Here is a 12,396-nt window from a genome sequence, read left to right as displayed (position 1 = left end):
CCACCAACTGAGCCAGCCACGTGCCCCCACCATTTTCTTCTTTATTATTAAATATTTGGCTAGCATTTCTGTTGCTGCAAGAAAATCTTGAACTAGTGTTAACAATACAGTAAGTTTTTTAGAATTCTTTCACAATTCAATCAACTAACAAAGTATGTAAAATCACTAAATTTCCTTTTAAGTCTTCCAGCAATCCTATTAGCTGATGTTGATTCATAGCTTTTGCACTCATATAATGCACATTAAACCATACCCTTGACACCTGTCATAGAGACTATTTTAAAAAACTGACCACAACTATCTTCAAAATGTATCATACAGGTAGAATGAACAAATAAGGGGAATGTTTCATTTAAAAATTTCAGAAAGATCTGACATTTTACCTAACTTACCTAAAATGCCAATTATTGTGACAGAAATAATTTTTTTTCTCATCTATCTGAAACTCCTCTAACAAATGTAAAAGATTAAAAAATAGCTACATAGGGACTCCTGGGGGCTCAGATCATGATCTGCAGGTGCTGGGATGGAGCCCCCCATAGGGCTCCCTGCTCAGCAGGGATTCTGCTTCTCCCTCTGCCTCTCCCCAAGGCTCCTGCTATCTCTCTGTCTCAAATGAATAAATAAAAAATTCTTTTAAAAAGTAAAATAAAAAATGGGGTGCCTGGGTGGCTCAGTGGGTTAAGCCTCTGCCTTCAGCTCGGGTCATGATCTCAGGGTCCTGGGATCGAGCCCCGCATTGGGTTCTCTGCTCCTCCCCCCGCCCCCCCGCCTCTCTGCCTACTTGTGATCTCTGTTAAATAAATAAATAAAATCTTAAAAAAAAAAAAAAGCTATATGGGGCACCTGGCTGGCTCAGTCAGTTGAGAAAACAACTCTTGATCGTGGGGTCATGAATTCAAGTTCCACTTTGGACACAGAGCTTACTTAAAAAACAAAAATGTGGGAGGCTGCGATAAGGCTCGAGATGAGAACCAAACCAGGCCCTGACTTGTGTCTCCTCTATTGTCTAACTGGCTGATTAAAGACAGAAGATAATGGAGTTGAGTTGCACTGAGAAAGGGTCTGTGCTATGTGTTGTGCCCTCACCCACGTGACTTCCCACATGCAGTTAGCTTTGAATACAGTTCGGATGGGGTTGTACATCCTTAACTGTTCTTGCTGTCCCAGCACAAACTTGTAAATTACTCTCGGGATTGTTGTTACTTCTTGAATCAATATTGAAACAATGTCTTAGCTCCAGCCTTTTGGAGTAGTGAAGTCTGTGTGTGATCATTTACAAGATTGATTAGGGGAACTGATTATGGGAATTTGTGGTTGTTTAACTAGACATGGATGTATTGCTTCTCTTATTGTAGAACTACTATATCTTTGGCCATAATGCCCCTAATAAACTCAGCACTGTTGGACATTCTCCTCAGTGTTCCTCCTGCCCCCATCTCTTTGTCTCTTTAACTTCTTTTCACCATCCTCTTACCCTCACGTTTCCTGGTTGATTTGTCACGCCGGCCGCAACACAAAAAACAAAAACAAAAAAAGGCTACATAAGTTTCAGGCCATGAATTCAAATTATTGCTTCATAAATGTTTTAAGTCCTATGAGACAAAATGTACTCCAAATTTTGAGCTGCAGCTCTTATATTACATAACTCATCCAAAGAAAAACACTTTTCAGATTCTAAATCAATTAATCTTTTGTTGAACATTTAATGCTAATTTCAAGTGACTGAAGTTCAATTTTTTTACTTTGAAAGATTTCAATCACTATGCATTTGCTGAAACTGTCCCAGTATTATCCATTTCTTACTGTCTTTTTCAAATAACAGCTTTTTGGGGCACCTGGGTGGCTCAGTTGGTTGGGTGGCTGCCTTCAGCTCAGGTCATGATTCTGGAGTGCTGGGATTGAGTCCTGCTTCAGGCTTCCAGCTCTACAGGGAGTCTGCTTCTCCCTCTGACCTCCTTTCTCACACACTCTCTCAAATAAATAAAATCTTCAAAAAAAAAAAAGAAAAAGAAAACCAACAAAAAAAACCCAACCAGCTTTTCTCTACCCCAGCCAACTGCAATTAACCATTCATCATGAAATGTGTAAAGTACCTTCTTCCAGTCTGCTTATTGTTCCAGTTGTAATACTAGTTTCTGTATCTCTATTTTTCAGTATGCCTTCATTTTAAATTAAAAAATGTGCATATATTCATGTCTGAACTAAAAAGATAATTATAATTAAAATAAGTATTTCAATTAATTATCAATTATGATTTATCTAAGTATCAATGTAGTTCTTATTGTCTGTATAAAATACTCAGGTAAAGATGCTGTTACATCAGTTCATAGAAAAATATAATGTGCCCTGAATCCATCTGTTGACACCAATGCAGTGACGTGTTTTATGTAGTATTACACATGACATAGGAGTTTGACAGGCATACTACAATAATCAGGAGCGAGGTAGCAAGTTAACTGTATTTCTAAAAAAAAAGTTGTTAAAAATATTTTACACTGCTTTTTTTTTTTTTTTAAAGATTTTTTATTTATTTGACAGATAGAGAGCACAAGTAGGCAGAGGCAGGCAGAGAGAGAGAGGGGGGAAGCAGACTCCCTGCTGAGCAGAGAGCCCAATGCGGGGCTCGATCCCAGGACCCCGAGATCATGACCCGAGCTGAAGGCAGAGGCTTTAACCCACTGAGCCACCTAGGCGCCCCTACACTGCTTTTTTATATTTAATTAAATAAGAAATTCACTTAGTCTGACTGAGCTCAAGTGCTTAATAGCCACAGATAGCTAGAGGTTACTATATTAGCACATACAGAAGTGATTGATAGCTAAAAGGCTTGCAATTTTTATTCCATTTTTCATTTATTTTATATAATTTCCAGGGTTTTGAACTTACCTGGGTTGTTACTCTTGCATTCTTACTAAAAGTAAGGCAGCAGAAATGGAAATGGTTGGATGTTCTGTACAGGACTCCTCATAATACACATCATGGCCTACTTTAGTAGACATGGGCCAATCTCAATAGTTCCTAAAAACAATCAACTTTATCTCTTTGGAAAATGCCCTTTAAATGTGTCAATTGAAGTTTAACAATGGGGTTTCAAAAAAATTTTTTTAAGATGTGTAGCGCACAATTTACAAATGATAAAAACACATATAATACCCTTTATTATAAGTTCCTATAGCCAACTGATTCTCATAGAAGGCTTTTGTTGATTTTTGCCTGTTATATCTGTAGCCAATCTGTGGTTACAGTTTGACCAGGACTTTACAAAATGGAGTTGCATCGCAATCTACAATTTCCCCAATAAATTTATTGTCATTAGATCTGATATGTGATCTACTGTTAAACTATTTCTCACCTTTGTACAAATTATGTTCATTAAATTGAAACCTCTTTCAGCTTCAACACTATTGATGGCAATAGTGTTAACTATCTTTTCAGCTATTGGTATAGTTGTAGGAATTGAAACACTATTAGATTTTATATTATTACTTACAAATTCCCGAAAATCATTCAATTTCGTATTTTAAAATTTCACATAGATGAAATAATTTTTTTCACCAGCTATCCATGGTGAAGTCATTTCTTCATAAGGCCATGTAGAGGGTTCTAGTAAGTCAAAATAATTAAAAAGACTTTCATCATGGTTTTTGTCAGTTATAAGATGTAAATGCATGTGTTCAATTATGTTTTCTAGTAACATACACCTAGGAAGAGCATTAAAGTTATATATATATTTTTAAAGATTTATTTATTTGACAGAGATCACAAGTAGGCTGAGGCAGGTGGGGGCGGGGCTGGGGGAAGCAGGCTCCCTGCTGAGCAGAGCCTAATTTGGGGCTCCATCCCAGGTCCCTGGGATCATGACCTGAGCCAAAGGCAGAGGCTTTAACCCACTGAGCCACCCATGCACCCCTAAATTTATTATTTTTACTAAATGGAATATCTTAAACTTATCTGACTTAATCAAACCTTCAATTTGAGACTCATGCTTTCCAGTACCAATTTTTATATTTTCCAAGGCTCTTATGGTACATTTGATCAATTTTTGTGCTTTCTGAATGTTAGTTGATCTGGACTGTAATGCAGTTGAAAGTAGTGAAAATTCTTGAAGAATGTCAATCATTAAAGCAAGGCCTTGCAAAAAATGAATGTTAGCTAATCTCTTTGCCAAACCAGAATAAAATTAGAAAAATGCGTATGTAATACAGGATATGCATGCCATACAGCAGTAGCAGCTTATAAACTACATGCCACCCATCTTGGTCCCATTACCTGGCTAATTTTAATAATTTCAATTTCAAGATCTTTAGCTACATTTTCTAAAAGCTTGTTTTGATTTTTATTAGAGTGGTGATAAGTGGAATAAATTTATGAAGAAGTAGTTTAAAATGATAGTTGTTTTATTTCAGATATTGAATCATCAAGTGTCAATTGAAATCAATAGTTTAAACAATTCCAAGTAATGATTTTAGGAAAATTTTCCAACAATTTTGTAGCTACTTCAGACCTTCTTCCCAGAATTGTATTAGCACCATCAGAACAAAATGCAACGAAATTTGCTTTCAAATATTCATTAGTAAACACTCAATCATTTAAAGAACTCAATATTGTATTGAAAATACACAATGCTGCAGATGACACCAATTCTTTTAAAGCAACAAATAACATAACTGGTGTGGGAACCAAGTGAACTGTGCACTGGAGATAAACCACTAGAGTGCTTTTCTTTGAACTGTAGATGCCTCATCAATTATGATGCAGATTTTGGCATTCTCTTCTATAATATTTTTAAATATCTTCATTTCTTTTGCAGTATGTTCTGCTGTTGTTGTTGCACTGTATCATGTATTTAAACAGCTGACCTCTCCATTTTTCTCTTGTAATTCTATTGCCCCCTCAATATCAGATAAAGGTGTACTGTGATTACTAAACTGTAAACAGTATTGAAAACTTTTACAGTAGCATCAATATTTTTTATTATTTTGCTTATGCACTAAATCAAAATTTGAGTCATTAACTGATTCCTTTAACAAATCCTGAATTTTACCATGGGCTTTAGAAACATCGTGTTCCCGGGGCGCCTGGGTGGCTCTGTGAGTTAAAGCCTCTGCCTTCGGCTCAGGTCATGATCCCAGGGTCCTGGGATCGAGCCCCACATTGGGCTCTCTGCTCCGTGGGGAGCCTGCTTCCTCCTCTCTCTCTCTGCCTGCCTCTGTGCCTAGTTGTGATTTCTGTCAAATTAAAAAAAAAAAAAAGAAACATCGTGTTCCCTATTTTTTTCCACAGAGAAGCCTGTCTAGTAGTTTTATTACTGTGATTAGGGGTTACTAAATATGCAATCTATTCTTTAGACACATGGACATGCTTTTCCGCTTTTGATCCCAAATGCTGAACTACTGAACAATCCTTACATCCTAATTTACCTTCTTTTAATTTCAAGCCATTTGTACTGTTCTGTAAACATAAATGCTTGTTTTTCATTCCAACAATATGGAAGCACAAGATTACGTGTTTCTTCCTTTGATGAGTATGATGGATTTTCCTCAATGATTGGCTGTTCAGCATATGTGAAATCTGATTTCTTCGACTTAGGCAATCCACAATGATTTTTGCTATTATTATTTTCTGTGTCTGTTTTCACCTTCTTCACATTTAAAAAATGCAAAAAATCTCCCTGTCGTTTTGGCATTTTAGGGAACAGAATCTGAAAAATAATTTTACATATATAAGTAAAGTTCTAGAGAACACTTTAAGGATTAATGTAAAAATTTCTGTTAATGATTTCTTTACAAAGTTTTAGAAATAAATTTTGAATTAAAATACTTCACTGCAGGCACCTGGGTGGCTCAGTGGGTTAAAGCCTCTGCCTTCCGCTCAGGTCATAATCTCAGGGTCCTGAGATCAAGCCCCACATCAGGCTCTCTTCTCAGCAGGGAGCCTGCTTCCTCCTCTCTCTGCCTGCCTCTTCACCTATTTGTGATCTCTGTCCAAAAACAAACAAACAAACAAACAAAAAAACCCACAACAAACCTTAAATAAAAAATAAAAGATTTACACTGATTTTCAATTTGTACCTATAACTTCAATATGACTTGCTCTTTGTTGAAAAATTCACTATCAGTTTTTAAGTTTTTTAATTTTTTTTTTTAAGATTTCATTTATTTATTTGACAGACAGAAATTACAAGTAGGCAGAGAGGCAGGCAGAGAGAGAGAGGAGGAAACAGGCTCCTTGCTGAGCAGAGAGCCCGATGCGGGATTCGATCCCAGGACCCTGGGATCATGACCTGAGCGGAAGGCAGAGGCTTTAACCCACTGAGCCACCCAGGCACCCCAAGTTTTTTAATTTTTTTAGTAATCTCTACACCCAATGTGGGGCTTGAATTCATGACACTGAAATAAAAGCTGGATGATTTAGCCAGGGGATGTTTTTAAAATTTTATAGCCAATGTCATGAAATCTGACTATGAATGTTTGATTAACATCCAAGTGAACAGAGAAGTTGCTCAAATGATTTACAATTGAGTATAGTTCCAGTGTGAAAAGTGGTTAATATTTTCATTTAATAAGAAGAAAAGTGAAAAGATGAAGATGTATACCAAAACTCCACTCACTTGTCAATGACATCATCTTTGTTGAATCAAGGAAGAGTTTTCAAGTTTTGTTTTTTTTTTTAAAGATTTTATTTATTTATTCGACAGACAGAGATCACAAGTAGGCAGAGAGGCAGGCAGAGAGAGAGAGGAGGAAGCAGGCTCCCCGCAGAGCGGAGAGCCTGATGCGGGGCTCGATCCCAGGACCCTGGGATCATGACCTGAGCCGAAGGTAGAGGCTTTAACCCACTGAGCCACCCAGGCGCCCCAAGAGTTTTCAAGTATTACAAGGTTTTCTCAATTGTTCACATAGCACACAGTCCAGCAATTTAGAGATGTGTCACATTTTTAGGCTTAATCTGCATTAACATTTTATCCACCACTTTCTTAAGTTTAGATAATCAGTAAATAATAAATCAAGCCCTGATTTGTAGTTTGACATCTACCTTGGTGTAAATACTCCAATCATGTTGCAGGAGCATGCTGTTATATAGTATTTCTACCACTCAGATACAATAGGTATAAATAATCGCAAATTAAGTTATGATGAGTTTTGAGTATTTACTACCTTAAATGTAACAATTTATTTCCTTGTAAATTTATAAACTTCAAATTTTAAAATATACTTTAATTTTTAACAATGGTTATGTTTAACAAATCCGCCCATAAAACTCCTGAAAATCTTACAATCAGTTCTTGCAAGCCAGTTCAATCAGTTCTTGCAAACCACCTCCAACACACTTTGCACTTAATGACAGAACTGAAAAACCACAAAGATAATATACTTACATCACTATGACAGGTGCTAGGCTCTTCATTATCACCACAGACCAGAACAATATATTCAAGAACATGTTTTGATGGTCCTTCCTAAAAAGGAATTGAGCAAATTTACAAGTCATGAAAACCATTCAAACCAAACTTGCATTTACAATCAGGAGGTTTTTGTTGTTGGAATTAGCAAGACTTAGCAAGACTTTGCAAGACTTCCTCAATAGAGGAAGTCTTGCAGGTGGCACAGAATAATCAGAAACAAAAGCAGCACAGGAGCAGATTTCAGAGTAGATGAATAAGTAATGACGACAAAACCCAAAGAGAAACTAAATCTACATAGAGGCCATGTGGATTCCTTTGGAAATGGAAAATAGTACAGGGATTGTATTAAAAAGACACATCAAGGTACTATATTCTTTAACTGGCTTAGTTTAGATAGATAATCTATCTAATCTATCTTATCTAATCTATCTATCTAATCTATCTTAGTTTAGATAGATAATCTAGAACTGGATTAGTTTAGATAGATAACTCAAAATCACAGAGTTCTTGAATAGCTCTGCTTTATCCTCCATATCCTTATACAAGCAAACATCAAGCCCTGACTTTTTCAATTCTTTTTTTTTCTTTCTTTACATATATACTACCTATAGAATACACCAAGCCCTAAATACCTGGGTCAAAACCTTAGATTTTATTCTATAGGTAAATGAACCAGTCAACAGTGCTGAGATGGGAACAATATTAAAGTTGTGGTTCAAGATTAGGAAAGTATGAAGTGTAGGAAGACTAGTAACGAGGTAATCCAACAATAGTAATGTAGTACTAAAATAAAAGGCTAGAAGAACAATCAGGAAGTAAACTCTTCTATATGTATATTACAATAAAATTTATAATAAAAGGGCTCCTTTTGTACTAACAAATTTTTATCATTCTTTTAGCATATGTGTTTAGCTACACGCATGCGTATATGCATATGGCAGAACTCAAAGAGGATGCTGTGCTATAATGTAGAGTGAAGGCTGGAAAGAGATTTATAGGAAGACTCAGGAATCCATAATAGAGTATGTTAAGTTGTAACTTTTTGTATCTGAAGAACCCTCAAGCAGAGAACTGTACTCAGGAGCATTTCATCTTTAACTGATGGTACTATAAAAAAACAGAGAAATAAGCATATCCTAGTGGAGCCCAGCAGAGGATAGGGTTATAAAGGTAAGTAAATTCTGTTTCTGAGTGTATTCTAAAACTGAATTAAATTATTACTGTTCTTTTCCTGTGGAACAATTTAAAGGCAATGGCGGCGGGGGGCGGGGTGGGGGTCACCTGGCTGACTCAGTCATGGGAACCTGACTCTTTTTTTTAGTGTATGTGCTGCTGAAGCGAGCATGGACTCTTGAGCTTCTGGTTGTGGGTTTGAGCCCCATGTTGGACATAGAGATAACTTAAAAATAAAATCTTAAAATAATAAATAAAATAAAATAAGGAATATTTTTACTCTCTTCTTTCTGATACTGAAATTCCACTTAGAGTATACAAGCATACCTCTGAAATATTACGGGTTCAGTTCCAGACTACTACAATAAAGCGACTATCACAAGAGAGTCAAATGAATTCTTCAGTTTTCCAGTGCATATAAAAGTTATGTTGGGGCGCCTGGGTGGCTCAGCGGGTTAAAGCCTCTGCCTTCCGCTCAGATCATGATCCCAGGGTCCTGGGATCAAGGCCAGCATCAGGCTCTCTGCTCAGCAGGGAGCCTGCTTCCCCCCACTCTCTCTGCCTACTTGTGATCTCTGTCAAATAAATAAATAAAATCTTTTAAAAAAAAAAGTTATATTTATACTATAGTCCATTAAGTATGATGTGATGTCTAAAGAAATGTACAAAGCTTATTAAAAAATACATTATTGCTAAAAAATGCTAACCATCATCTGTGCTTTCAGTGAGTTATCAGCAATAATCACTAAAAAAAGTTTGAACTATTATAGGAATTACTGAAACGTGACAGAGATACAAAATGAGCAGATGCTGTTGGGAAAAATGTTGACGACTAACTTGCTTGATACAGGGTTGCCAAAGACCTTCAAAAACACAGTATCTATGAAGCCCAATAAAATCAAATACAATAAAACATGGTATGCCTGTGTAATATGCTTCTCATATAGATCTATCAAATACTCGATCCTCTTTTCTGAAACAAGGCTGAATTAAATAAGAGGTTCTATCCAGTTGGATGTATAAAACTCTGAATGCAAAAATACAAAAGATTCTCTGTATTTAAAATTAAATTAAGAGAGTTTTAAACCTCAGCTGAAGAAAATCTGGTATGTTAATTCAGTAAGAGTTTTCTTTGCAATTGTTTATTCCACAGAGTATTACACAGACTTACACCTATTTATTTTTCCAATCTCAATCTTGTAGTTTCCCTCTGTTTCTCAAAGGCACATGTTATAACACCCATGTCACTCCTAGTTCTAGTTGCAAAAAATATCAAGTTTATAATGTCCCATTCAGGGGTGCCTGGGTGGCTCAGTGGATTAAGCCTCTGCCTTCCACTCAGATCATGATCTCAGGGTCCTGAAATCGGGGCTTGGCGGGGAGCCTGCTTCCTCCTCTCTCTCTGCCTGCCTCTCTGCCTCCTCGTGATCTCTGTCTGTCGAATAAATAAATAATCTTAAAAAAAAAGTCCCATTCATTTGTTTCTAAACCACAGTCAGGAAGAACCAAAATTATTTTTCCCAAGGACCCATGAAATATTCCTTCCAAATGCTTTTCTGTACCAAAAAAAAAAAAAAAAAAAAAAAGGCATGGTGGCTCTTCAATTTCCACAGCTACATCATTACTCTATAACATAGGGATGGCAGAACCAGGATCCAGCCTATCTTGGTACCCCCAAATTTATAAGGTCCCAAGTGTCAAAAAAAAGGGGGAGGGATTACCATATGTATTGTTAATGGGGAAGAATGTCAAGGAAATATCTTGTAAAGAATTTCCATCTGAGGGGTGCCTGGGTGACTCAATGGGTTAAGCCTCTGCCTTCAGCTTAGGTCATGATCCCAGGGTCCTGGGATCCAGCCTGCTCCTCCCCCACCCCCACCTGCCTCGGTGCCTACTTGTGATCTTTCTGTGTCAAATAAATAAATTTAAAAAAAAAAATTTCCATATGACCCTACTGGGACAAGAAACAAGAAACAACATCTTAACACCGCAAAGTTTAAAGAGGGGATATTATTTGATATGGAAAAATGGTTTATCAGGTTGCCCTAAACCTATAGCAATTAACAAACATTAAACGGGCACTCATTTAAAGAAAAATTAAACAACTTTGACAGCAAACCTCAACTAACCACCGGTTTGGAGAAGTTTTTGGCTAGCTACCACTTTAAACAGACCTTTTAGAAAACATTACACTTTTGGGTGAAAACCATCCCCCAATACATCATGACCCCAGTTCCCCTAAACCAAGGCTTTACAAAGCATGGCTCACAGATTCATAGAACCTTTTATTTGTTCCAAAGTGAAGATTCCTGGGTCCCACCTGCAAATTCTGATTCAGCAGGTGTGGTGTGAGGCCCAGAAATCTGCACTTACACTTCCTAATGCTCAGAGACCACTGTCCCAAAGGGAAGACAGTCTGAAAAACCACGTGTGTTCCTGGTGATGCAGGGTCTTCATTATGAACGTCAACGCCTGCATTATGCTGTAACATGGTGATCTCAGAGGTTGGAGAAGTCTTCAAGCTACCTGTCTTCGCCTTGTGAGGCTCCAGAACGCTCACACTTGGAGTTCTTGCAACCCTTCTTGCTTTCTCCGGTCCCTTCCCTCTAACCTGCAGGTCGTGTTTCAAAGGACACTCTTGCCCTGCTCCCAAACACACTCTTAAGAGAGCACACCTTTGCCCACATGAAGTATAAAGTGGCGCTAATGAAGGCATAAGAAAGAAGCGTGATTCCACGTGCAACATGGCCTTTCGGGCATGTTGTGGTGCCTTTGTGGTGGTCCCTGTAGGTGCTCAGAGACCCCTTCGGTAAATTCCTTAATCCTGTGCCATACTCCCCACTGCCCAGTACCTGCGAGACAGTCACACCCAGCTGCTGAATGACGAACGGACAGGTGAGGTATCATCACAGAACGGCTTACCGCGCATAGGTTTGGGATTCTGGGAAACACCCGAAATGCGTTGCTACTTACACTGACAAACTGAATGTCATCTTCATTTTCATCCGTTGTTGCCTCAGGTGCCTCAGGCCCAGCTGGAGGGACAGACTCTATCATCTATAAAAATAAGCCAGAACATGCTTATCTACATACAGCCACGTACCTGGAGGAAGAGATTCTTCCCAAAAAGAACGAAAAAGGAAGAGCTCCGTAAGACGGACAGCAAGCTCTGGAGGAAACCGAACTGAGCACGACGGCATGCAAATCCCACCAAGAACAGGACTCGATGGAGTCGGGCTCTGCCTCTGCAGACGTGGAGCCATCATCCATAGGGAGGGACGCCGAAAACGACTTACCAGCCCCTGCGAATTCCCCAAATCTCCTCAAGGAGGAGGGATGTACGCACACCGCCGAGGAGCGGGCCTGTCTCAAAATGTCGCTCTCACGGCCCGAGCAGCGGCAACGGGGACCTCCGTGGCCGGCGCACAGGGCCGGGGGGCGGCCGGGCGGCCATTGTTACTGCTGGTTCCCCGCTCAGACCCGCACCAGGCCCGAACGCGGAGCTCGGCCCGAGACGCGGACACTGTCGGTCCGCCGCGGCGGCGAGCGCCGCGCACCATGCCTGACAGCACTACCGCTCTTGCGGTCCCCGCCGCCGCCACGACTTCCCTTCCCGCCCAGCCCCGCTTCGCGCCGTCGTGACCCGCCCCTGCGTGGGCGCCGTCGCCACCGTCGCCACAGACGCCGCGGGCGGAAAGAGGTACGAAACCGCTTCACAAGGAGGAGCGACCGGCTCTGCGCCGCTATCCCCCGGAGCCTCTGTCTCGCAGTCCCGGCCTGCCTTCCCCGGGCCGCGCGGGAAGCCGGGAGTTGTA

The 12,396-nt window shown here is 39.3% G+C and overlaps 1 protein-coding gene across 1 annotated transcript; it reads right to left on the bottom strand.

The window, feature by feature from the left end:
• Positions 1 to 2,704: 2,704 nt before the first annotated feature.
• KIAA1586 (KIAA1586 ortholog) lies at positions 2,705 to 12,018 on the bottom strand. The gene is given in 15 exon segments (XM_046005426.1): positions 2,705 to 3,220; positions 3,223 to 3,515; positions 3,517 to 3,550; positions 3,553 to 3,721; positions 3,918 to 3,946; positions 3,949 to 4,182; positions 4,185 to 4,733; positions 4,736 to 4,924; positions 4,927 to 4,975; positions 4,977 to 5,091; positions 5,261 to 5,430; positions 5,432 to 5,704; positions 7,382 to 7,462; positions 11,555 to 11,638; positions 11,878 to 12,018. Coding segments are annotated over 14 exon segments (2,361 nt in total). The 5' UTR covers positions 11,878 to 12,018; the 3' UTR covers positions 2,705 to 3,128.
• Between the last annotated feature and the right edge of the window lie 378 nt (positions 12,019 to 12,396).

This window comes from Meles meles, chromosome 5, assembly GCF_922984935.1.
Source record: "Meles meles chromosome 5, mMelMel3.1 paternal haplotype, whole genome shotgun sequence".
Taxonomy (NCBI): Eukaryota; Metazoa; Chordata; class Mammalia; order Carnivora; family Mustelidae; genus Meles; species Meles meles.
Note: the sequence above shows the minus strand (reverse complement) of the source record. Positions and strands in the feature narration are given on the sequence as shown.